This window comes from Didymosphaeria variabile (genome assembly GCF_027946475.1).
Source record: "Didymosphaeria variabile strain IMI 356815 chromosome Unknown scaffold_4, whole genome shotgun sequence".
Taxonomy (NCBI): domain Eukaryota; kingdom Fungi; phylum Ascomycota; class Dothideomycetes; order Pleosporales; family Didymosphaeriaceae; genus Didymosphaeria; species Didymosphaeria variabile.
In genome coordinates this window covers 3,965,619-3,990,918 of record NW_026611623.1, presented here as the reverse complement: position 1 = coordinate 3,990,918, position 25,300 = coordinate 3,965,619, and the positions used below count along the sequence as shown (strand labels likewise).

The following is a 25,300-nucleotide window of genomic DNA, read 5'->3' as shown; positions in this document are numbered from 1 at the left end:
ATGATCTGGGCAAGCAATGAGGAATATGTTTCAGAAAAACTTCTTTGGCTCAGCTTCATACGTAGATGCATGCATGCCAAATGCCCAATTCGTCCATAAATTAAAAGCATGTTTATAGACAGCATAATGGCGTCTCGCAAAAAGCTACGAGGATTATCTACATGCCTTGTTGTTCAGATTTGCTCCCTTCTTACCTGAGCCACCGGTCCTGTATATTCATGCCTCGCCCGCACAAAGTAATATGCTGCCGCGACGAGAAGTATACCACAAAACATGACAGAACTCCAGTTCAAATTGACGGGCGTGACTGGCTGCGCTAGCGGCCAAAAGAAAAAGAAGATGATCGGCACTAGAAACACTAAAGCGACAATGTTGATTACGAGCCCATACTTCCCTAGGCTCCATCTTCGCGCTGGTAAAGGCGCTCCACGTACCCTTCGCCAGACTAAACAGGATATAGTGACCCAATACGAAAAGAGGACAGCGACACTGCCAAGGGAATTGATAGCGTTCAATGCTACAGAGGATCCTAGGTTAACCAGCGAAAGTAGGCAGCTGATGGTGAATGTAACGCCAATCGCGCGAACAGGGATGTTGAGCTTGGGTGAAACATAGGATAACCAGCGCCAGCCAGGAAGGCCACCGTCCCTAGCGAAAGCCCTACCAGTAGTTAGTCAACGGCTAGTGAGTGATTTTGGGGAGGGGATTAATGACGAAGAATGGGATGCTATTTCCGCATTACACCTACCAAATTTGGCGAGAAGAGGTAGCCACTTCGTTGACGCCACAGAAAACGATAAGTATTACTGAAACTCCTACCATGACACTTGTTCCGCTATGACTTTGCGTTGCATTATAGTAAATCTGGATGAAGGGCTGGCCAGTGTTCGTGTTGATAACGCTGTCGAGGTCTCCCAGGCAAAAGATCAATGTGATGCCCATTATCAGGAACAGGACTATGTTGAGCGACACACTAAAAATCATGGCTATTGGTAACACTCTTGATGCGTCGTTGATCTCTTCGGCTATTGAAGACATATTAGTGCGTCTCATGCAAATTAGCGTGCTGTACTTACACATATGTGCAATGCAATCATATCCATTGAGCACACCAACGATGGGTGCAAGTCCAATCATTGCCGACAATCCCTTGTTGCCCCATCCGCCATTGTCTTCCACTTGAAAAAGTACTTGAGATGCTTGGCCTTTCGGCCCCTTCACCCAGAGAGGGATGACAGTAGCGAACAAGCCAACGACTTGACAGACGAGGAGCAGTTGACCGAGAATAGGCAGTCGTTTAGCGAGGACTACATTGTAAACTGCTGATAGTGCGACAACAGCGACAGTCAACAGCGTCCCGTGCCATCGATGATAGACATAGTTCGGATTATTTAGCGCAATGAGCCCTTGTACGAGTGAACCAACAATGAAGCAGGCACCTGCCAGGTACACTTGCCATGCGATTGCGGTCAGCCAGCCGACACAGTAGCTGAGGCCTTTCTGAAAGCTGGGTGGGGCGAATTCAGATACCCAATGGTATTGACCTATGTCTGCTTAGCAAAAGCTGCTTCGTGTATAGTGAAGAGATCTTTACCACCAGCAGTCGGGCACATACTCGCCATTTCCGCAAGGCTGGCATATACGAAAGACATTCCAATGGCGCCGATGATCAGTCCCCAAAACACTGTCGGCGTCCCTCCGTCTATGAGATTCCAGACAAGGAAGACAGGTATGATTTCCCAGCTGATGACTGCGGTTGAAGAGAAGCCAAGCATGGAAATCAGATCAAAATTACGCTTAAGCTGCTGAGTCTTGCCCAGTATGAGCATGTCATGACGATCTGCGGCGGTGCCTTGATACTTTGCTGGAAGAGCATTGGGAGCTGTGCGATTGGCGATCTGGTCTTCGGCCAGTGCAACAACAGAACTTTCGTTTTTAACCATGCTACCTTCCAAAAATCCTAATGGAAGCGATGAGGTTGGGGAAGAGGAAAGGCATACGTAAATATTTCTCGCTCGAAGCCAGCCGAATGATGCAAGTTCTAGTCAGTTGCCAATTTCAAGCTGAATGAGGGGTGCAGAAGATATTGATAGGCTCGTCGACGCAGCTCTAGATAGCCTTGTACGGCCGATTGGGTTCTCGAGCGGGGTTCCTGCAGTGGGCTGTCGCACAAGGATAAGCCTTTGGAAGCACGCATGCGATAGGGTGCGGAGGAGTTCGGCTCTGCACAGAGAGAGTATTGCGAGATAAGACCGGACGTGATGGCTACTCAATTACTAAGTGTTAACGGTTACAGCAGCATGTGAAGAGAGCCTCAATCTATCGAAAGCATATCTGCCTACGTTCGCGTTGCAGACATCCGCGTTGCAGTCGTGTCGTTTTGGAAAGAGCCGGCAAGGGAAGACCATGCATGTTCGACTTCCTGCAGCTGCCACAATCTTTAGCGACTTGTATTTTCTAAGAAATAACGCCAATAACGAGCAAAGGGAAAGCCTCAGCGGAAATCAAAGGGCAAATTTGACGAGCTACACGCTCACAATTACTCTATTTAGACACCTTCAGCCTGAGTCTGTTGCATTTCAAACACGTACGCAAGCGTCTTTTCTCGGACCATAAATCTCGCCTCATCCTCTCCCATTATTTTCCCACCTTCTCCTACCATCAACGGAGCCACCCAGTACTTTTCGAAATCTTCTTTGCTAGCGAACTGCAGCTCGGTCACGCAGTCGAACCCAACACCCTGACCGCTAGGGACAACCGGGTTTTTCGGATCGAGGTATCGGCGGACATACACGAGAGGCAGAGGCGCACCCGCAGCCTTGAGATGTTGTCGCACGAGCGGAATATGCTTGTTTTCGTAGTAATCGCGGAACTCGTCGAGAGTGAGAGAAGGAACTTTGTTCAGGAAAGCTATGATGCAGTAGCGGGAACCTGACGGCTGAGTGGGGGCTGATTGTGCCATTGGTGATAAGTGAATACGGCTTTGGTATGATTTTCCTTCCGTGTGGTGAGGCTCAAGGATTAGCCGAGGGACCGACATCTATATATACTACATCTCTGTTGAGCTCGCTAAGAGTGCGGAAAGGTGCAGGGTCATTCATTGGAGAGCTCTTCCTTTACTCATCTTTGATGATCGTTATGCATAACGTTAGCACAGACCTGCTAAGGACGAAACTTTTGTCCGCTAACTCCAGGGTAGATGTGTGGTCAGCAAAGCAGCCTTGAAAGTCTAGTCTAGTGCGCCCTACCCCGCTTCCACACCTTAGTCAAGCTACAACAGGTATGCTAGATATCAAGTTGAATTGTAGTCGTCGATGCAAATTGCGAATATTTGCATCTACCGGTTAAGAGGGCCAAATAGGGATTTGCAACATACGAAAAATGAGATTTAAGGCAAAGCTTTGAAATATCTACAAGCTACTCTATTGGGCTCCAGCAATGCGGAAACTCCGTAAATTTTACAATGAAGCTCTAAGCATCGAACCGGACGGATTTACAACGTTCTGTTCCACCTTGGAAGCGAACATTAGCCCTTGGTAACCCGAATCCCTGCATTCTCGACACCATCTCTTGTACTCTTGAACACTACCAGTATACCTAGCCACACTCCTCACGGTTTTCCCTTTGACATTCTTGTTAACACCAGTCATCCAGCTGTCGACCTCGTTGATCATTGAGCCCTGACTACAGGCAACAACGTGCTCCGTCCACTTTTCCACGGCGTCATCTGTTGTCTCAACACGCGTGATACCTTTGGCCTGGCAGAACTGCAATAAGTCGGCAACAACGCCAACAGTATGCTCAATGCTACGGGTTGCATTTCCAAAGGGTTGATGCGGTCCGAGTACCATGAAGGTGTTCGGTAGTGCGGGAATGTGAATGCCCAGGAATGTGCTAGGTCGATGATCGGGCCAGATTGGTTGCTTAGTGCTTTCTGAGCTGCTTGCGATAAGAGGACGGTCATCTTTGGCATGCCACTCAATGGCGTTGAAAGCCCCAGTGATAGCATCGAAGCCAGTGGCGTAAATAAGGATGTCGAGAACATGATGCTTGCCATCACCTGTTTCGATGCCATTCTCCGTCACTCGAGTTATTGGAGTCTTCTGTAGGTCAACAAGGTTGATGTGTGATTTGTTGAAAGCCTCGTAGTACCCGCTTTCAAGTGGTACTCGTCGGGTTCCATACCCATGCTTCGGAATCAAGCTGTCAGCGGTCTCTGCATCATGCACTCGCGCTCGAAGTTTCGAAGCCATGAATTTGGAATAGAGCTCGTTCGCTTGTCGGTCGGTATATGTATCCTTGAAGACACCTAGCCACTTGCTGAATCCTGGCTCATTGTACAGCTTTTCCCATAATGCTTGTCGCTCTTCGTCTGTTACGTCAGCAGACTTGCGCGGGTCTGCTTGGTGCATGAAGCCTGAAGGCGTATCCGCGCATTTTTGGAAGAGCTCGGCGTATTTTCCTTTGTATCCCTCCATCTCATAGGGTGTTATTTTGGTATTTCGAAGCGGAGCAGACCAGTTTGCCGTGCGTTGGAAAACGCTCAATGAGCCAATGTTGTCAACCTTCGAAAGCGCAGTGATCGTTTGAATCCCTGTGGCTCCTGTCCCGATGACGCCAATACGTTTGTTTGCGAAATCTCGCTGTATATTGATGTCCTTAGGCCATCGCGACGTGTGGAAAGACTGGCCTCGGAAGTTCTCAATTCCTGGTATAGCAGGCAAGGTCGGGTTAGAGAGAAATCCAAGACAGCTCACGAAGAACCTGGTCGAGTATGGCTTGCCGTTCTCATCAACAAAGGTCCAGGTATGGGACTTGTCGTTCCAGTGTGCGGACTTGATTCGAGTGTTGAATTGAATGTCTTTGTACAGGTTATGCTTTTCAGCAACGCGCTGGATGTACTTGTGCGTATCAGGCTGGAAGGCGAAGGCATCTTTCCAGTTCCATTCTTCCAGAAGCTCTTCATCGAAAGAATAGCAGTAAGAAAGAGACTCGGTATCAATCTGGCATCCGGGATAGCTGTTCCAGTACCAGACACCACCAACATCGTTACCCGCTTCGATGACTTTGATGCGCCACGACGGAAAGCGTCTTCGAATTTCGTAGAGACTGTAGACACCAGAAAGACCCGCTCCAATGATCAACACATCGTAAGTTGGACTGGATTGATGAGCGAACGATGCCATCTTGTGTGTAAGGTAGTCGCAACGAAAGGGAAAAGGAAAGCAGACGGCTAGTTGATGGGAAAGCCCAAAGTATTGCTCTTAACAGCGGTACCATATGTTGAACGAGGCTAAATATGAGCCATTGGGATCTTCTTCTTCGTCTTCTTCTGCAAAGTTCCAGAAGCTGTTTTGTGTTGGAAGAAGGTGTCTGCATGACTTTCCCACGTCCATCGCCACTTCTCGCCACTGCCATTCCACTATTCAGGCCGTTATCGTAGTAGGGGATTGTGGACGTCTGACTCGCATCTAGACGCGGGGTCAAAGTGGGTCGTCCAAAATATATGCTCGATTCATGCCTGTAATCAGGCGGTTGTAATCGGCTGCTCGGCTCTAGCGCTGCAGGCGTCGGGGTCACCTTCCGTTTTGACGAAACCCTGAACCCGTGCCAAATTTCCACAAGGCGAGGGTTCTCGTGGTTACCTGTCAATCTCAATCACTCTCCGTATCAAGTGGAGTTTTCCCTCGTCATGAGCGACGCCAATCACGGAACCTGAAAGCGCTTGCAGTCTCTTCTTTTGTTCCGTACGCCACCGACTATTTACCTGACGATAACTAACGATAACTATAGCCTTCGCTAATGCTACGACCCAAACAGTCAACGTAGCTGATTCTTCTGTCATCGCGTCTTCTATCGTTGAATAGAGGGACAGTCTTCATCTGATTATAATTCAATCACGTGCACAATGCCAATTGAACAATGAAACTATCCCATATCTTGCAGTTCAGTCAACTGTACCCATGCATACGCAAACGGAACGAATGTAGGTAAATAGTACATTGACGGATAGTCTAGGCCTGCATCTCTCTGCGACTGAGGTGTAAATTGCGACCGAAAAGTGCAGGACACCAAGGGTTCCCTCCAGCTTCTAACCCCATAAGACGGATAACTTCTTCACCCACTTATTGTTCCCAGCTGCTCCATGTTTCATCTCTTCTAGTCTAGTCCACATAGCTGCATCATTCTCGACCTCTCTCAACCCAGTTGTCAAATCAGTCTCTAGTGGATGCTGCAACCACGGATCTTGTCTACCAGCGAAGACCTTGTGTCCAAGCCAGAGCGCCAGAAAGAGAGGAATTCCCAAATAGGTTGTTAAAAATCCAGAAGCTGTGAATTGGCCCGGATAGAATTGCGTGAAGCCATTCATGAGAAGCAAGAAGGTAAAAGTTACTAAGCCAATGTATGCTCCGTAAGGCTGAATCTTCGACTGATAAGGCACTGAAACACCCTGCGCTGCGCAGGCCTTGCGAAACCGTAGCAGTATGACACAGCAGACGATCCAGCTGGTATAACCTGCTGTGTTCGTGAGGCTGATGAACCAATTGAAAACTTCGCCGGCTGCGGAGGCCACGTTGAGATATGCTAGTGGTGCAAAGCAGGATGCTGCTATCACCGCGTAGATGGGCAAACCGTATCCCGTGCACTTAGCGAATATTTTCGGCGCGTTCCCAGCAACAGCCAGTGAATACAAAGCCCGACTGGACATGTAGAGGTAGGCGTTGCCCGCAGACCAAGCACTCGTCAAGATACCGGCGTTAACGATCGAGGGCAAGGCCTCAATTTTGGCGTTGCGGATGGCAATGACCCATGGCGATGCGTTTGCGTTTCCTGATGATGAAGTGAGACCTTCTGCATTCGAGCTGCAAATAACGCCGATTGCTAGTGATCCCAGCACATAAAAAGCCATCAGGCGGCCGAAGAAGCGTCGACCTGCTTTAGGAAGGTTCTTGCGTGGATTTCGCATTTCGCCGGCTGTGAAGACGATGAGTTCGGGGCCGAAGTAAAAGGAGAATCCGGAGAATACCCAGACGTAGAGAAATGCTGTGAAGCGTCCACCGGGACCGCCAACGATATATTCTTTCGTCGCACCGGGGTTGTTCCAATATCGGAAGCCTGCCATAGATGTCAGTACAGATCCGGTGCAACAGGCGAGGAAAGGGGCATACCTAAGCGATCGTGTGTTGGACCACCTCCCAATGCGAGTATGAAGGCCAAGAGCAATAGCCCAGTGATCATGACCACTTTAATGCCGGCGAACCAGAACTCGGTCTCAGCGTACACTCCAACAGGTGAGAGGTTGAGTCCAATGATGAGCAACATCATGATTGTGATCCACACAGCAATATGAATATTATTAGGCCAGAAACCTATCACTATGCATGCAGCTGTGATCTCGTAGGCCACGAGGATTCCAAAAGAGTAAAAGTATAGCCAGCCAAGCGCGAATCCCACCGATGGGGATACGAATCGATTTGCATAATATGCCATGGAGCAGCCGGAGAGCGGAAGGAAGGTAGCGACTTCCATGATTGCTGAGACGACGCAATAGACGAGAAGTGAGGTCAGGCAGTATGCGATGAAGGTAAATGCTGGGCCGCCGATAACGAGTGCCTGCCCGGCGCCGACGAAAAGACCTGTACCAAGCGTTCCGCCGATGGCTATCATCTGGGCATGTCGAGATTTGATGTTGCGCTTGGTGCCAGCTGATTCAACGAACTGGATGTCGCCGACAGTGTGGCTTTCGACTTTGGATAGATCAGGGGCGGCTGACATCTTGGTTTTGCGATCTGTTTCTTCAGAAGAGAAGTTACTATCCAGATGCTTTTCTGCCATGTCTTGCTCCGAGTAGTTGAGGGGGAAATGTGTATTACAGTGCAACAACATAGGAGGATGATTCTAAGGAAACAGTGAACAACCAGAGGGTCATAATCTCAATGTGAACGGACATGCTTTATATTGAGTCATTCACATACTTAGCTCTATTCATCTCACATGGGCAGTATCTGTGCGTATCAAGCCGAGACCATCTTGGCCTTGAGCATGCCCTCTTGAGATTCGTTATCGCAAGCCACCACGCCAAGTCTGGGGAAAATGGGGTAATGACAAAACGCCAACCGTACCACCGGTCCATCTCCCAGGAGTCCAGATAGCTGCAGACTTCCAATTGCGGTTTCTCAGCCGCGTGCATTGTGGCGTTGATAGTAGTGTCGTGAAGGTGCTCAGGGTAAGTGTCAACGAAGCTACTAGCGGAAACGGCTAGCGCTCGTCGTACCATCGGCCCGATGCACGGCAGAACCATTCTCGATAACTTTCCTCTTCCGTCAGGACCCATCGATGTTCATCTCAAGAGGCCTTCACTATGGCTTCGACCTCTGTAACCTGCTTTGCCAACTCTACGAGTAGGTTAACTCGGCCACTGACATGGAGGGACCTGCAGCTGGGCCTTGCACGGGCCGCAGCCGGTCATTCGGCGGATGCGCTACGGTCTGTCCCCAACATTCACTGCCTTTGGCGCTTTGCTGATACTGGATAGTGCCGAAACCGACATATGAAATGTGATGAAGGCCGCCCATCGTGTTCGACATGCCGAAGTAGTGGGATCGCATGCGGTGGATACGAAAAAGCTATCTTTTTTGACTTTGAGGGCGCCCCAGAGGCTGGGAGCCTTCGCTTTCGACGGCCGCTCCTCACTGAACAAGAACGAATCTCAATGAGTGAATGGCTCACTTCAGCGGTACCTTCAAGGCTGGTCAATCGAAATCTTGCACAGATCGATGAAGAATGCGAAGATTCTTCTGAATCAAGAGATGTACATATCTCACGTGGGCCTTTCGGGGCATTCCGGATCAGGTCTGTACTGCCGATGGTGGGAGCACAAAGCTCGCCCGCCCAAAGTTCGCATACGCAAATGGCCGACGTCATCGATGATGTGCAGGCCATACCTCAGCATTATGATGAGCTTATGTGCGCTACGAGCACAAGTTTCTCGCCGAGAACGCAACAGTGGATTGACACCATGTTTGAATCGTCCATGCAAGAGACACCTTCTGCTTTCTTCGAGATATCTGACATCGCTCTAGATGGCAGTCGCATCGAGGAGATCATTGACGATAGCATGATGAGTGGCTTAGATTCTTCTGCATACCATCCCGATGCAGGAAGTTTCCACTTTCCTTCGTGTTCCCCTAACACTCTAATCAATACTTCAGTAGGCTGTGGCCCTGGCTCGGGTATCACCGCTGCTGATAACACAGTGCCCAGCGATGCTGTCATGTTACTGAAACACTATCAAACGGCAGTACTCCAACTTTTGACACCTTTCAGGCATAGCAAAACTCCGTGGCATGTACTCTTCATCCCCCATGCCAAGAATTGCCTTGCGGCCCTCACTCTTGGAGAGAGCATAGATTGTGCGAGTCTATGTCTGTTCTACGGTATACTTGCTATCAGTGCTTTCAGTATGGCCGGTCTATCACAGTCTTCGATATGGCTTGATCAAGCGAGGAGATACAAACAACAGGCCCGGGAGTTTGGCAAAAGTATGCTCAAGTCGGCATATAATATCCCCAAAAGAGCCAAGTATAAATCCATCCTTATGGCACTCCTCACGCTTGTCCAGGTGTCGATGGTGACGGGCAATCGCGACCAAACGGAATGCTATTTTCTGGAAGCAGAGAAGTTTATACGACTCCGAGGACTCAACCGTAAGAAGTCAAGGAAGGTACGATTGCTCCACCATTGTTATGCTTTCGAGAGGATCCTACACGAGAGCACCTTCGTCGAGAGCATAAACTCCAGTCATCGACTGCATGTTCGTGAGGCAGTCGAGACTAGTGGACTGGCTATTTTCCAAGACAACATGTCCTTCCGCCTTGGGACTTGGAGCGACCTCGATCAAGACATGAAGCGTGTGAAAGGTCAAGAAGAAGGAGAAAACGATCTTCATCTTGAATATCCAGGTGTCTGGTCCGCGACCCTCTATCCTGAAATCTTTGGCGTCCCGGAGACATGGTTATTCTTGATATCGCTCGTAATCCGCCTCGCCCGCGAGAAAGACACAGCGCAACAAGCAGGAGCGTCAGACGATCTCAGCGCAAAAGACTTCCTAGGCCGCGCTAAAGCAATTGAAAGGTGCATCAAACAGATGCGACAGCCACGGAGTATTGATCATTGCGCAGATCCAGCTGTTGAGAACATGCTTGATGCTATGAGGAATGCTCTGTCAATCTACTTCTACCGCAAGATCTACGATTTGGACCCGAGCCTACTTCAACAGAGAGTAGAGCGTGTACGCGACTGTCTCTTGAAATGCAACCCCACGGACTCGAGTGCAGTCTACGGGTCTGCCAGACTATTATGGCCCGTACTCATTGCAGCCTCAGAGGCTACCAATCCGGAAGTCCAAGCTTCATTCGCACTTTGGCTGAAGGGTGCTGCGGAACGAAGCGGCCTGCGCTTATTCGGGGGGTACATTGAACAACCTCGAGCGGATCTGGAGAGAGAGGGACATGTCTTTTGAGGGGGACGAGGCTTCAGCACAAGTGTTGATGAATCCAACCTAGCCCATGTACTGGCTATGAACACATCTCAGCGCTCGATTGTACGAATTTTGTGAAGTTATTACTTCCACCTGGTTTTTGATCCTGGCTCGACCCTGGACCGTACAAAACTCGCCTTTGACAAGGTCAATCTTTACAGCTCACTCCTGCATGGGCCTGCATGCTGGTTCCACTTTCTCCGGACACAGCCAACAGTCCCGTGGACCAGATATGTGCACATGATACTACAGGGTTCGAGCTAGGCTCGATCTGGGGCGGCCTTCGATCACCGGGGTGACTTTCCCCTATCCGAAGAACTTTCACCTATTATACCGGCTACTCAACGTGCACTCACGAGCTATCTCAATAGCATCTCAGCACATTTGTGTATCGAATTAAGAGCGTGTTTACTTAATCTATCAGTACCGATCGTGGATACTCGTGGCAGCTGTCAGAAGGACACAATCGATCTTGAGCCACCTTTCGCCGGACACTCGCAGTACAGAAAACACTCAGAGCGTCATGGCTGGGTTCCAAAATAAAATAGTAAGCTGTCTCAACATTCATCTAGTTCAAGTGCCTTAGCTGACATAGAAGCAAGGTTTGCATTACAGGTGCTGCTTCTGGAATGGGTCTCGCAACTGCGAAACTCCTGTCCTCTCGCGGTGCAACAATATCCCTGGCGGATATCAACCAAGATGCAATGCGTGCTGCCGTGCAAAGTTTATCGGAGTCTTCTAAACACATGTGGACCGTGGTAGATGTTCGAGATCCCAGCTCAGTGGGCTCTTGGGTCACTGCCACCAAGAAGAAGTATGGTCGAGTCGATGGTGCAGTGAATATGGCTGGTATTATCTGCCAGACCAGCCCGGTCGCCGAGCTCTCGGACGATGACTGGGACCGATCTTTCGCAGTGAACACTAAGGGCGTGTTCAACTGCATTCGTGCGCAGCTCAATGCTATGGGCCCTGGTGGCAGCATCGTGAGTTGACTTCCAACGGTGTCCATAAAATGCTGCTGAATTGAATCCTTAGGTTTCTGCAGCCAGCGTGTTCGGACAGTTTGGCGCACCGGGCAATGCGGCATACTGTGCAACGAAGGCTGCTGTGATCTCTTTGACACGCACAGCTGCGAAGGAAAACCAACATATCAGAGTCAACTGTGTTTCTCCTGGTGAGCAAGGCCCGAAGTAGCATAGTCTGATCAATGCTAAGGTATTTACATAGGGTCAGTCAACACGCCAATGTCGCAAGGTGAAGATCCGGAACATGTCAAAAAGGGTTTACAGATCACTGCACAGAAGAGGAGGGCAGAGCCAATTGAGGTGGCGCAAGTTATTGCTTTCCTACTGAGCGATGAAGCGTCTTTTGTAACAGGTGCTGTATACAACGTTGATGGTGGATGGGTATGTTAGGACCATGGATATATTCTCATTGCCAGATTGCGTTCTTCAACTTGAGTCGTGTGATTAAGGCGGGTATACGACAAGCATCACTAATACAGAGTGGGCCAACAATTGGCAAGACTTCCCTTAGAAGCACTTTCACAGCAATCTATCGGTTTAGTTCCTTCTGTCTCGCGCGTTATCTGCATTCTGATGTTAGTCTCAGAGCTTCTTGGGTAGTATCCATGTTGAGCGGGGTGAGCAGCGCTAGTGATAGTGGCGATTTCGAAAAGGAAGGCTTCCCCCAGCTGCAGAGCCGCGACCCACTTTCTCCGGTATCTTCGCTCGAGAGCAACCCCGCTTTAACGACCACAGTATACCGAAATCGCTGAGAGACAGTAATAAAATGAGTAGCGATATGGCCTGCTACGTGCTCAATACCTTTTTCCATCATGTCAAACTCTGTTGCTACTTCAAGAGCTCGCCTTGACCAAGTTGCGAACCAAATCGAGCCCCGGAAAACTGCAGTCTCCAAAAGAAGCACGATGGACGTTCCTGGGTTTGCTCTCATAACTGGAGCAGCATCTGGAATTGGACAGGCGTGCGCAAAGGCTTTCGCACAGGAAGGAGCTGCAGGCATCGCGCTGCTCGATCTCAACCGCGAAGCTCTCGCGCAAGTCAAGGACGCTATACTTGCAGCAACCGAGCAAGATGACAGCATCCGAACAGCGCCACTACGGATTGAGACCTACGCGGTGGATGTTTCGAACGAACAAGATGTCACACGAGCTGTCAACCAAGCCGCGCAAACATTTGGCCGACTAGACTATGTCGTAAACGCAGCGGGGATAGCGATCAAACATCAAGGTGGCGCTGCATTCGCTGAGACGCAAGACTGGCAAAAGGTCCTCGACATCAACCTCAATGGCACATTCTTCGTGCTTCGCGCCGCAGCCCAGATCATGCTGAAGCAGGACCCTATTCTCTCATCAATCGATGGCAGGCCCCTTCAGCGCGGATCTATCGTGAACTTCAGCTCCATCCAAGGTGTTGTTGGTATCACACTGTCTACAGCCTATACCGTGTCAAAGCACGCTGTCATGGGTCTTACACGCACAGCATCAGAGGACTATGCCGCCGAAGGATTGCGAGTCAATGCCATCTGTCCGGGTTATACGGAGACTCCCATGACGACCAAAAATCCAGCTGTGAAAAAGGCGATGGACGAGCGCATACAGACAGCGGTGCCAATGCAGAGGATGGGAATGCCCAGAGAGATTGCGGACGGTGTGTTATACCTGGCTGGTGGAAGGAGCACTTTTGTTACTGGGAGCGCGTTGATGGTTGACGGAGGATATACCTTCACGGTAGATTTTACTCTGAGAATAAGCGCGTCCCAATCTGGGATAGGGAAGGTTGCATCTAAGTAGGCAGTATATTGCGAAACGCGGCCCACTGGCTCGAGCGACATGCTCGCGTATCTACGCCCTTAGCTCGCCCTCGCCGCCCTTCTGAATATACTCCCAAACAATATGAACGATATGTCCAACTTCGGAAGCTTCTGTGGTTTATCTCACTTGAATATTGTTGCAACCTCGTATAACTGGGTTTAAATCAAGACTAGGGCCTAGAAAACGATTGTCAAATTAGGCACCTACAAATTACCAAGTGTACGCCACAAAACACACATCTGCACCGGTCTCATCGAACTCTGAATTTGATCCAACTCAGCATCGTGCCAGCCATGAAGGACTTTCATTTGTCCTGTTTAGACCAAACCATGCTCCGCATATACGTTCGTCATCTACTCTTTTTTTGAGTTTCCGGACCCTGCACACCTCGAAGACGCGGTCGGTGCATTGAAAGCGGGATTTGCGGCAACAATTCGGCAGCTTCCATTTCTTGCCGGTACCATCAGATTGTCAGATGCAGAAACAGGCCGACTTGCTATCCAATATCCTGAATCGCCATTCGATGAGCTTATCGACCAGATTTTCACTATCAGCTATGGCCAGGCTGGAAATCCGGACTTGGAATACACAAAGATGGAGAAAGATGGATTTCCACCGTTGCCCATGTGGCGTGACGTGTTCTGTCCAAGCCTTTTGAGAAATCATCCTGGACTTGACGATGAGTATGCCGCAGGACTGATCAGTTTCAAGAAAGAACTGCCAGTGCCTGTTTTGGCAGCGCAAGCGACTTTCGTCCGCGGTGGGCTAGTCTTGAGTGTGTATTCGCAACACAATGCAATTGATGGAAGCGGAACTGCGAAACTATACAAGATCTGGAGCAATCATACCCGATTACGCGGCTCCATGACTATACCAAATGTCGATGAAGGTCATCGTGCTAGTTTAGACTCTCAAAGACTCTTGTTCGATGGTCTCGCAGAAGGCGCCAAAGTCAGCGACTACCCCGACGTTCGTTTTCCGGGCACGCCACGAAGTAGTCCCCTGCTCCGCAAAGAAACGTACAAGCTCGTCTCGAAGATATTTGTGTTCCCAGCCGCGACTATCTCGGAACTTGCCGCCACGCTATCATCCACGACAGGCAAACGTATATCGAGCTTCGTTGCGTTAATATCTCTAATCTGGACGAACGTCACGATCGCACGATCGGCTGCTCTGGCGGATAAGAATATACACAGCACAATGCTGGATATGGCCTTCGACCACAGAAAGAATCTTGACGAGCATTTGAAAGATTCTTACATGGGTAATTGTGTAACTGGGATCCAGGCTTCGGCCCCAGTGTCTGCTATGCTTTTCCAGACCTCTGACGATTCTGTGTATGGAGAACAACTCGCCCCAATTGCCTCCGCCATCTCGTACAAGCTTTCCTCTATCACACTAGACTTCCTAAAAGCTCGGCTAAATCTGTTCTCGCGGACGCCTAGTCCCTGGCAACTTCACAGCCATGCTGATGTACAGAACGGGCCTGACCTGTTCGTCACAAGCTGGATGCATATCGGTACCGGTTGTGCTTGGAAGATACCGGGAACAACAACTGAAGGTCCGGTCGCGATCAGAAAACCGCAGTCTCATATTGAAGGACTCGTTCACATTCTGCCAAAGGTGAGAATCGAGAATGGGTTTCCCGCCCTGGATGTTCTTGTTTGTCTAGAGGAGTGGGAGATGGAGAGAGTTGTGAGGAGGTTGGAGGGTGAGAGATGGGCTGTAAGGGTCATTGGTGCCTGAGAAGAGGCTCAGGGACTCACTACTCGGATTCATTGATCAAGGCTGATAGTGTATTCTTAACGAGCAACAATGCGCACAGGAAAACCATCCACCGGATGCGCTGAGCCTAGTTGTACCTGATAGGCTCTTTCTCCATCCACTGTCTTGACGCCCTTGGGCTTGTTCGTCCGGTCCCACTCTTCAAAGGCTTCTTTAAGGTCTAAGTCACGGACCGTAAGAGCAAGTACGATCTTCATCTCCGTCATTGCAAGTTCTGTTCCGATGCATGCTCGCGGTCCCAGCTCGAAAGGACGCCATGCGCTTTTCTTTGGTCGAAGCTCTTCGGGGCGCTCTTGATCGGTAAGAAAACGTTCGGGGATGAACTCGTTCACCCGAGGCCACCAAAGTGAATTGTGATGAAGGCCGTGATGGACCGCCCATACGAGACAATGCTCTGTTGGGAAGCGTTGTCCAGTAGAGTCGGTCAAGATGAAGTTCTTCAATCCACCTCGGGCTGCTGAGACGACGGGGAAGAGTCGAAGGGTCTCTTTGATGACGGCAAGAGTGTATGTAAGGCGGTTCAATAGTGATGGATCATTTGACAGTATAGACGCAGCCTGGTCTTTTTTGGGCCCAAGTACGCTTTCGATTTCAGCGCGTATCTTGGCCATGGCTTGAGGATTGCGCGACAACAAGAGCCAGCAGTAGCACATCGTCGTGGATGCAGCATCATGACCTGCGAATATGAAGACTTTCATCTGGCTTCGCGCGTACTTCCGGAACACGGCATCAATCTGGCCTTTGCCCTGATTGGTGTCGCTTCCTTTGGACTTATAGCCAGCTAAAGCGAGATCTACGATAGTCTTGCTTTTGGAGTCCCCTTTTCGCGTCCCATATCTCTCATCAAGGTCGCGGTCAATGTATTTGTCCATTATTCTACGGTTGTTCCACATGTGGAAATAGCGCATGGGATTGATGAGCATCCAGATGCCCATCTCTAGCCCAAATGCTGCCCACTGTCTCTGGTGCAGCAAAGCAGAGATCCACGGGCTAGGCTGGCCTTGAGTATTGAGTTTAGTGTCTCTGTGCTATATCAGCAGATGCTCTATATCTGTGTCTCAAGACTGTTCTCACAATGCAACTCTACCGATCACGTCAATCGAGAGACTAAGGGTGTGCTCTTCGAAAGAGAACATCTTCCCATCACGTGCTCTGTGAAACAAGTCTTGACGAAAGACTGCCACCTCTTCTACAATCGTGGGTACAAGGGTCTGAATGTGTGCAGCCGAAAACCCAGGATTGAAGAGCCGCCTCCAAAACTTCCAGGTCTCTCCATCGAGGCAATTAAGGTCGAAGCCCCCAGTTATGGGGTACAGGAAGGTCTTGATTCCCGGATGCTTGGGGAGTAGATGATCAGCGGTGCTGAATTGCGCAATGACATCCGGATCGGTGACCATAAGCATAGGATCGGAGAACGGCCATAAGTCAACGTAAAAGGTCGATCCAAGGGAAGGGTACCTCTGGCGGATTTGATCGGCCAAATAGTGCCCATGAGCATCTGCTGGAAGACCTTTCTGGATGCCGGCTATAAGACCGAGGTGGCCAAAGATGATGTTGTGAGGCGGCATTCGCTTCTCTCGTTAGTCTTAAGATATTTCATCCTTAGTATGTTGGTTCTCACTAAACCTTGCTTTTGCAGCATTCGCATATACCGCCGAACGCGCCAGGCATTGCGCAGAAAGATTGAGATCAGCACAATGACCACGCTTCCCAAGACAGTGACCGCGGCGGATGGGCTTGCGTAGTGTCCCATGTTGACAGCGGCGCCTGTAGGATTTCGATTTCGCAGCTGCGCACCTCGATTGACAACGCAACTTTTAGATGACCGAAGTGGTAGCGAGGGAATGGAGTTTTCGCGTGGAATCTGACTCTCGCACGAAAGCACGTTGCACGCAAAGCGACTCGCACACATTGTTCATTCTGGATATGATGCATACATGTTGTATTTTTCACAATTAGGACATCCGAGTTGATAGCAGTACACTCGATCTCGTCGTACCCTAAATAGCAGTCCGGCGGTGGAGTCAGAAAGATCACGTGATTGTATATCACATGACCGTGTACTTCCACTGGTCCTACCGCATGTAAGACTTTTCTCATATCTGCGAGCCTATAAATTCAGAGACTATGCCTCAATCCCCCCATTTTTGAAATCAGGCAACGCACGACGTTGAGAAGGCCAAGACGACGATCTCTTGCGTCATATTCTGGGCGCATCGCACCTACTCTCCCCTCTCGGCCCTTGGCTTTATCGGGCACACGACACGGCCTATCACCACCATCGTACCTGAGAACCATCCCCACAATGTAGTCGTTCCGCGATATACGCGAGCAGTGTGGTGACCTCCGAACGCTAGCGTCCTACTTTTGGTCAAGTCCTCTCATTCTCTGGGACTACGAGCGGCTCGAGAGGGGTAACAGCCAGTATTCACAAACCCCCACGTAACAGCGTCCAGAGAAGCAGAGCTGCTATCGCGCATCTCCACCTTCTAACTTGGCATTTTCCCGCGTCATTGAGCGGACAAGCGGGCACAGGGAGACAAGATGCTGATAAAGCAACTGCTTCCCGCGACAATGTGGGGAGCCCGACATTCATTCGACCCTATAAAATAGCCCGACTTCAGGGACTGACATAAAGAAAGCCAGTACATCATGCGTGGTTCAACACTAATAAGTAGTCTCTTGCCCACCATTGGGGTTGTGGCTCAAGGCGGCGGTAGCAGCGGCGGCAACCTGTCATTGCAGCACCCGGAGCTCTTCTCGTTGCATTGGCAGATGCTGGAGCAGAATTCCACCTCGGGTTTCGAAACGCCAATGGTAGACTTCCTATCAGGCTATCTAGAAGACAGAGGTCTCACAGTTGAACTGCAACCGGTGCAAAACCCCATTCTTGCGTACAACGTGCGGAGGCAGAACATTCTTGCGTACATCGGTTCCAACAGAACATGCCGATTGATCCTCAACTCCCATACAGACGTAGTTCCACCGGTCAGTGCATCCGCAAAATCCTCCTCTCCGCGACGGGCATCTGATAGCGCGGCAGTACTTTCCCCCATCCGACAACGACACCGATGTTTTTGGTCGAGGGGCCAACGACGCCAAAGGCTCGATAGCCTGCCAAGTAACAGCATTCCTTGAGCTCCGTGACGCAGGTGCAATCCGCGAAGGCGATGTCTGCTTGATGTACGACGTTGGTGAAGAACAGTATGGCGACGGGATGCGAACATTCGTCCAGTCGCTCACTTACAAACCTGAATGGATTCTTACGGGAGAGCCCACCGAGTCGTACCAGGCGACAGGCCATAAGGGATCTATCAACATTAACGTTACTGCTATCGGCGACACTGCTCATTCGTCGGTGCCACAGTACGGCCGCAATGCGATCCTGGAGATCATGAACTTTCTACCACGCTTGCTGGAATTGACTAGTATCTTTCCTTATGATGACTTTCAGTAAGTATGACACGGAGCTTCACGTTCAGTAGTCGGCCACTGACGCGTTTACACAGCGGGAATACGACCTTATCCCTGTCTTCCATCAAGGGTGGTACCATCTCCAACCAGGTCGCAGATCGTGCCGAGGCCACTGTCAATTCCCGAGTCAGTGTTCCAGCCAAACAAATCTGGGACATCATAACGCAGCAAGTGGGCAATGTATCGAATATTCTTCTTTCCCGGGTTTCTGCGTCTTCGAATCCGTTGGCCATGGATGTCATCCAAGACTGGCTTCCTAAGAAAATCATGCCGTATGGCACAGACCTCGGAGCGTGGACTGTCAACAACACCAAGTTTTTGCTGGGTGTTGGCTCAATCGCCACAGCACATTCAGCGTAAGTCTTTCAGTGTGTTTGGTTTTAGCGAGTACTAAATCACCATCTTGAATAGTCATGAAGTCGTATCGAAGCAGGAGATGATCGAAATGGTAAGAGTTCCAAAGCCGCAGCGTATGCGGTACACTGATAGCTTTTCCTAGGTCGGGCATTACAAGGAGTTCGTCCAAGGCATTCTTAACGGGACATTGGTGCCCATCAACAACGGGACCTTCCCTTCGAATTACCCATTAGAGACGAACACAGGTAATCTGACCAAGCGAGAGATCGCAATGATGGACTATGAGGCCCGGCGGTATGGTGGATGTATGCATTGAAGAGGCAGCAGGGTTCCTGGGGTCGTATGTACACATTGCATGTTATTGCTAGCCAAACAGTCAATGTACTCTGCCATAATGCGTCCCTTGGTTAGGTCTTTTCGGGATAGTTTACCCCCATCACCACGGGTATCGGCTTCTCGTAACCGGTTGCTGTGGGTCAGTCTGGCCAATACCGCGGAGCCCCAATAACGGCTGAAAGTACGGAAGACAGCCCCCTTTTCGGAGCATATCGACGGGTGTCTTCAATTTTTTTTGTATCCGACTAATATTAACCAAGAGATTGCGATTGGCCTGCATTGAAATGGATTAAAGCTACAAGAATATCAAGCAATTTCTTCATGTCAGTCTGCTGTCCAAAATGAGCAGCTTTCGAACCTAATTCGGGATAAAGAAATCGACAAAGGTATGATGGAATGTGCAATTGTTCGTCCTTCAGTTTCCGGTTCTGGCTTTGAGGAAACCTCCACGTGCCTCAGGATCATCACTTGAAGCGCTGCTGAAACGCCATGGCAGACGGAAGCGCATCATAGTCGCGAGACTCGGCTGCTCTCTTCACCGAATAATGTGAATGCAGAGGACCACGTACGTAGTCTTCATGTAGACTACTGACACTGCATTGAGCGAGTGCAAGACGGAAGAAGCGGAGTGATGCACGCTGACTAGGTGGCGTAGAGCCATCACCAAGCCTTGGTAAGCCCCTAGACCATCAACCAATGCCGACGCCCCGTCTTGACTGCCGCCTCGCTCTGGATGGCGAGATTGCGATGGGCGATGTCGCCTTTGGCGGCTATGATTCGCTTCGTGTTTCCGTGGAGAGCTGAAAGCGGAAACTATACGCTCACCACACACGTATTCGCTACCGTAGGACGATGTCTTAAGCAAGTGTCCAGTTCTCGCGCTGCATGTTGCATATTCACCAGGCGTATACGGCTTTTGGACAGCCAGACACAAGGGCAAGGCTGCATCTCCGCGCCCGCACGTTGTTGCTAGGGGCAGCGGCGATCTTCTGCGTGCTTAAAAAGTGGAAATGAGATGTGACATGGGAGGCGGTGATTGGCCTGGCTAAACAAGCTTCTTCCGCACGAGTTTAATGACCGATCCGTCGCGCGACAGTGCCCTGCGCAATGACTCCGGCGATGCAGAGCTTCAAGAGCAACCATGGCATTCACGGTCCGCTTTGTTGCTTTCAGGTGAACGCGTAGCTGGTGGCGTGCAGCGTGCAGCGTACAGGCGCCGAAAACAGCAGCCCTCAGCTCGACCGCATCTGGACAGCGCGCATAAAGAGTGCCGTGCGCTCACCCCCAGACGAGCTCATTTCACCATTCAATTGCAATTTGCCGTGAGAGGAATTCGTCAAGTTAGCCGCCCAGCTACCAAGAGCGCCAGACCCGTGTCGGCCACAAGTGAATTTGCAAAGCCCGATCGCGACATCTGGCCCGGACCGCCTCGCGTTTCAAAAGCCCAAGGATCCCGCACCCGCAATCCCTCCTCTTCATCTCTCGCACACACTCGTTACTCATCGGCGTCGTCACCGCGCAGCCTTCTGCTCCACACTCGTTCACGTCTTCATCTCTTTAGATTTCCCCACGTGTTCATCTGTTAGAATGCAGTTCTACGCTGTCGTGGTGGCCGCTTTGGCCGCGGCTGTGTCCGCCCAATTCCCTACCAACATTGACCCTGCGTACGTCTCCACTGAAATGCGCACGCCACTACCGCGTGCTGTACGCTGTGAGCGCGTGTCTAACAATTCACAGGCAGCAATCTGCTCTGCTCGCGCTTGCGACTGCGCTCCCGCCGTCTATCCTCGCTGCCGCTGCTACCAACCAGGCCGCCTTTGCCTCTGAGGTTGCTTCGTCCATCGCGGCTGGCAACACGCCCGCGTGGTACCAGGCTCTTCCCACCGACGTCAAGTCTGCGCTCGCCTCCATCTACCCTGTCTCGACTCCCGCTGCGTCGACGCCGTCCGAGACTGCCGCCCCATCCTCATCGTATGAGGCGAGCTCTGTTGCTGAGAGCAGCTCCGTTGAGAGCAGCTCCGTTGCTGAGACCACTACCGCCGTCGTCACTTCCGTCATCGTCACTTCCGCCCCTGTCGTCGTCCCCTCTGGCACTGGCGCCTCCTCCATCGGCACCAACTCCACTGGAGTCACCAGCGTGAACACGCCAACCCTCTCCGGCAGCACCGGTAGCCCTCAACCCACCGAGGCCCCAGGCGCTGCCTCGATCCCCTCCGCTGCCATTGGCGCCGGCATTGCTGGCGCCCTTGCTTTCCTCGGCATGCTCGCCTTGTAAAGTGGCTCAATGAGAGGATCGGATAGTGTGGAGTTTCATCGGGCGGCGCATTCGGCTTCGACGTTCCTTACGATGCAACGTTGTCATTCTTTGGGGACAGGGACTGGGCGAGATACCTTTGCTGTTAGTTTTTCTTTGGTTGGTGGGTGCATACATGTGATGGATGAAGGGCAATGCTGGGACGCGGGGGATGAAACGAAAAGTGGGTGTGGCTTGCTGAATAAACCTTTGCTTAATAGCTAATTCTGCCATTGCGCTGGCCATTCTATTCATGCGACCTTGCTTCGATGTTTCTGTGCTATATGAGGTGAATTTTGATGTAGAGGTCATGTCTAATCGTTGCGGCCATTCCACGGTTTTGTCTACGGGGCTACACCTGCCACGCGGCAGTGACCCACAACGGAAGCTGCGACCCACAAGCACATACTGTGTAGCGATTTGAACCCTGCATACGGAGAAGGGCGTCGACTTTATTTAGTCCACGATTGCGTCTCGGCTGCTAAGAAACACCGAAAGAGCGACATTGCTAGGATTCACAGACCCATGCTTGCCTTCTGGAATCTCAGCCGTCGGAGCTTGGAGCATCTATCATGCGTCCCACGTGCGAGTCCACCCTTCGCCTCAATTTCCGAGCTCCATACTCGGACTTGTCGGACGCTTTATAACATTGCCTTTAGGTAGGTCCTCGCATGCCTGTGCGCCTTCGTGCAAACTTCGCGAACCCGCCCAAGTGATGCAAGTCAGCGTCTACGAAGGCTGACCAAGCCCCATGCTTCGTTGGAGACGACTCTGATTGGCGAAAACATCAGGGCGTAACCTCAAGAGGATTACACTAAACCTCTTTTAAGCATGTCATTGATGGAGATGAAAGCGGTGGTGGTTTAAAGATAGCGCGCCGTGTGCCTGGCATTGGGAGCAGACGGCGCGAAGGCAGTCCCGCAAGCGTACCCCTTGGCTCTGTCATCGCATTCTAGGTTATTCGAACTGTGGACCTTCGTCGTTTCGAACTGCAAAATCGTCCGCGGCACAGAATTGTCAAGCCGTAGGGCTGTTCGCTACCGAGGCTTACGGAAGCTTTCCGCGAAAAGCTTAACTCCATCGCCAGCATCTCTACGTCACAACAGCGAATGCTCTATCGCACTCAAGCACACATCACTATCCCTCTCCGAATCTTGTAATCGCCGTCGGCAGGTCAGCATCCTCACAATTGAACGTTGAGCAGCCTCTCGCGACCCCATCACTACGCATTTCGCCCATTTGTAAAGGCCGTAAAAGCCCTGCTCGGCCGACCATCAATAGCGCCCAACGCTCCACCTGCCATCCCTTGCCGAGTCCAAGCGCGACTCCACGCCGCCCAGCGTTCAATCGCCGGCTCCATTTATATTTCTAGGAGCCCCTTCTCTTGGGTCCCGGTCGCTTTCTCGCCCTTTTCCTTGCCCACCAGCGGTCGCATTGATCGTTCACGCAGCCCGCCATGGACGCCGCCGACAAGATCATATCCAGAGCGGAGGAGAATGCCAGCCCGGAGCGCTTTGCCCGCCACAACGAGAAGCAGGACGCACAGGTTGAGAAGACGGAAACACATGAGCCAATCGCACGAACCTACACTTCGTCAACAAATTCGTCCTCGTCATCAGAAGCCTCAGACGTCGAGCGCGATGCCATGTCGCGAGCGCCCACGCAGCGAGAAGACAACGACCTCGAACGCCAAGCGACCGTATTGAGCCGTATCCAGACACAGCGGAGCCAGCACAGCGCTACAGTGGGTGCCAGTCTAAAGAGCAGGCATTCGAAGAAACCGTTGCCCGGCTTTGGAGGCGGGAAACCATACCCCCCGCCGCTGCCAGAAAGAGAGGAATATGTTGTGGAATTTGACGGGCCCGATGATCCTCTACATGCGCAGAACTGGCCTATGAGGAAGAAGCTTTTCACTGGTGCAATGCTTGGGTTTACGACTCTTACGGCTGCATTTGGCAGCTCTATCTTCAGCGCCGCGACTCGCGTTGTAGCGCAACAGTACCATGTAGGAACTACGGTTGGTGTGTTAGGGACGTCCTTCTACGTGTTAGGTTTTGCAACTGGTCCGATCTTGTGGGCACCTTTCTCGGAATTGAAGGGCAGGCGACTGCCGCTCGTTATCGCTAGCTTCGGGTTTTCGATCTTCAACATTGGTGTTGCAACAGGAAAAGACCTCCAGACTATTCTTATATGTCGTTTCTTTTCTGGGTTCTTCGGTGCTTGTCCGCTAACTGTGAGTACAAATTTCATACTAGGTGGCCGTGTACTAACGAATGTAGTGTGTCGCTGCTGTGTTCTCAGATATGTTTGACAACCGGACCAGAGGCATGGCGATCACCATCTTCTCCATGACAGTTTTCACTGGTCCCTTACTGGCACCCTTCATCGGCGGTTTCATAGTCATGTCTCATCTTGGCTGGCGCTGGACAGAGTACATCGTCGCGATCATGGGTTTTACTGCTTTCACTCTGAACATATTGTTCCTCGAGGAGTCTTACCCGCCAGAAATCCTTGTCAAGAAAGCATCCGAGTTGCGTCGTAGAACGAAGAATTGGGGCATCCACGCCAAGCAGGAAGAAATTGAAATCGACGTTCGCGAACTTCTGCAGAAGAACTTCAGTCGTCCGCTCAGGATGCTTGTCAGCGAGCCCATCGTCCTGCTCTTGTCCATTTACATGGCTTTCATTTATGGTCTCCTCTATTTGTTCTTAACAGCGTATCCTTTCGTTTTTCAGGGAGTCCACCACATGAATCTGGGAGTCGGAGGACTGCCTTTCTTTGGCATGATCACGGGACAATTACTCGCTGGTACTCTGATTTTCATCCGACAGCCGGGATACCAGAAGAAGCTCGCCGCGAACAACAACGTCCCAATTCCTGAGTGGCGTCTTCCCGAAGTCATCGCAGGCGGCGTATGCTTTGCCGTCGGGATTTTCTGGTTCGGATGGACTGGGTACAAGGAGTCGATCCACTGGATCGTGCCGACGTTGTCCGGTGTTCTAATTGGTTTCGGTCTTCTCAGTATCTTCCTCCAGGCGTTGAACTACCTCGTTGACGCCTATCTCATGGTAAGCTATCCTCCCGTCAAAGCTCTCTTCATCAGACCACGACGGCTAATTGACTATAGTTCGCCGCTTCTGCCATCGCCGCGAATACCTTCCTTCGTAGTCTTTGCGGTGCCGTGTTCCCGCTCTTCGCGCAGCAAATGTTCAACGGGATGGGCATCCAGTATGCCTCCACGCTTCTCGGATGCATAGCCGCGGTCCTCATTCCTGTGCCTGTATGGTTCTACCTCCGGGGTGCGAAAATCCGAGAGAAGAGTGCATATGCGCCTACGTTCAAGCCTGCACAGGACTAGTCTTCCTACGTGGCGATTGCAAGCCAGAGCGTGGCCGAAGTGGCTAATGAAGACGTCGTCCGAGTCGGAGACGGAAATGCAGGACCTTCCGGGAGAAGGAAGGGAAGTGCGGGTGCTTGATTCTATGAATTCAAGGTGAAAAATTGGGTTTAATCTTGTATATGATACCACTGGTTGCTCGGATCCCGCCGGATAGCGCTTATCGCATCGCACCGCTTATTGTTTAGTGCATTTGTAATTCAGCGTCGCGCACTGTTAATAAATGTAGAGAATATCGCTTTAATGATTGATTCTAGCGACTCGTCGTTTTGCATAAATAGC

At 51.0% G+C, this 25,300-nt stretch overlaps 10 protein-coding genes across 10 annotated transcripts; 6 read left to right on the top strand and 4 right to left on the bottom strand.

Annotated features, from left to right (window-relative positions):
• Positions 1–744: 744 nt before the first annotated feature.
• On the bottom strand, positions 745–2,962 carry N0V89_006208 (uncharacterized protein; the record flags this gene model as incomplete). The annotated part of the gene is made up of 3 exons (XM_056214978.1): positions 745–1,025; positions 1,077–1,544; positions 2,557–2,962. The coding sequence occupies 3 exons, from the start codon at positions 2,960–2,962 to the stop codon at positions 745–747; spliced, it is 1,155 nt and encodes a 384-aa protein (XP_056072245.1).
• A 496-nt stretch (positions 2,963–3,458) lies between these two features.
• N0V89_006207 (uncharacterized protein) lies at positions 3,459–5,186 on the bottom strand (the record flags this gene model as incomplete). Its single annotated transcript, XM_056214977.1, has 1 exon — positions 3,459–5,186. The coding sequence occupies one exon, from the start codon at positions 5,184–5,186 to the stop codon at positions 3,459–3,461; it is 1,728 nt and encodes a 575-aa protein (XP_056072244.1).
• Positions 5,187–6,091: 905 nt separating this feature from the next.
• N0V89_006206 (uncharacterized protein) lies at positions 6,092–7,836 on the bottom strand (the record flags this gene model as incomplete). Its single annotated transcript, XM_056214976.1, has 2 exons — positions 6,092–7,116; positions 7,170–7,836. 2 exons carry the CDS (start codon positions 7,834–7,836, stop codon positions 6,092–6,094), a joined length of 1,692 nt encoding a protein of 563 aa, XP_056072243.1.
• A 1,075-nt stretch (positions 7,837–8,911) lies between these two features.
• Positions 8,912–10,522, top strand: N0V89_006205 (uncharacterized protein; the record flags this gene model as incomplete). Its single annotated transcript, XM_056214975.1, has 1 exon — positions 8,912–10,522. The coding sequence occupies one exon, from the start codon at positions 8,912–8,914 to the stop codon at positions 10,520–10,522; it is 1,611 nt and encodes a 536-aa protein (XP_056072242.1).
• A 647-nt stretch (positions 10,523–11,169) lies between these two features.
• On the top strand, positions 11,170–11,734 carry N0V89_006204 (uncharacterized protein; the record flags this gene model as incomplete). Its single annotated transcript, XM_056214974.1, has 2 exons — positions 11,170–11,523; positions 11,576–11,734. The coding sequence occupies 2 exons, from the start codon at positions 11,170–11,172 to the stop codon at positions 11,732–11,734; spliced, it is 513 nt and encodes a 170-aa protein (XP_056072241.1).
• A 643-nt stretch (positions 11,735–12,377) lies between these two features.
• Positions 12,378–15,122, top strand: N0V89_006203 (uncharacterized protein; the record flags this gene model as incomplete). The annotated part of the gene is made up of 2 exons (XM_056214973.1): positions 12,378–13,212; positions 13,771–15,122. The coding sequence occupies 2 exons, from the start codon at positions 12,378–12,380 to the stop codon at positions 15,120–15,122; spliced, it is 2,187 nt and encodes a 728-aa protein (XP_056072240.1).
• A 56-nt stretch (positions 15,123–15,178) lies between these two features.
• Positions 15,179–16,729, bottom strand: N0V89_006202 (uncharacterized protein; the record flags this gene model as incomplete). The annotated part of the gene is made up of 2 exons (XM_056214972.1): positions 15,179–16,184; positions 16,236–16,729. 2 exons carry the CDS (start codon positions 16,727–16,729, stop codon positions 15,179–15,181), a joined length of 1,500 nt encoding a protein of 499 aa, XP_056072239.1.
• A 1,207-nt stretch (positions 16,730–17,936) lies between these two features.
• On the top strand, positions 17,937–18,995 carry N0V89_006201 (uncharacterized protein; the record flags this gene model as incomplete). The annotated part of the gene is made up of 3 exons (XM_056214971.1): positions 17,937–18,149; positions 18,205–18,614; positions 18,671–18,995. The coding sequence occupies 3 exons, from the start codon at positions 17,937–17,939 to the stop codon at positions 18,993–18,995; spliced, it is 948 nt and encodes a 315-aa protein (XP_056072238.1).
• Positions 18,996–20,915: 1,920 nt separating this feature from the next.
• Positions 20,916–21,603, top strand: N0V89_006200 (uncharacterized protein; the record flags this gene model as incomplete). The annotated part of the gene is made up of 2 exons (XM_056214970.1): positions 20,916–20,992; positions 21,066–21,603. The coding sequence occupies 2 exons, from the start codon at positions 20,916–20,918 to the stop codon at positions 21,601–21,603; spliced, it is 615 nt and encodes a 204-aa protein (XP_056072237.1).
• Positions 21,604–23,077: 1,474 nt separating this feature from the next.
• Positions 23,078–24,979, top strand: N0V89_006199 (uncharacterized protein; the record flags this gene model as incomplete). Its single annotated transcript, XM_056214969.1, has 3 exons — positions 23,078–23,854; positions 23,901–24,689; positions 24,749–24,979. The coding sequence occupies 3 exons, from the start codon at positions 23,078–23,080 to the stop codon at positions 24,977–24,979; spliced, it is 1,797 nt and encodes a 598-aa protein (XP_056072236.1).
• Positions 24,980–25,300: the final 321 nt, after the last annotated feature.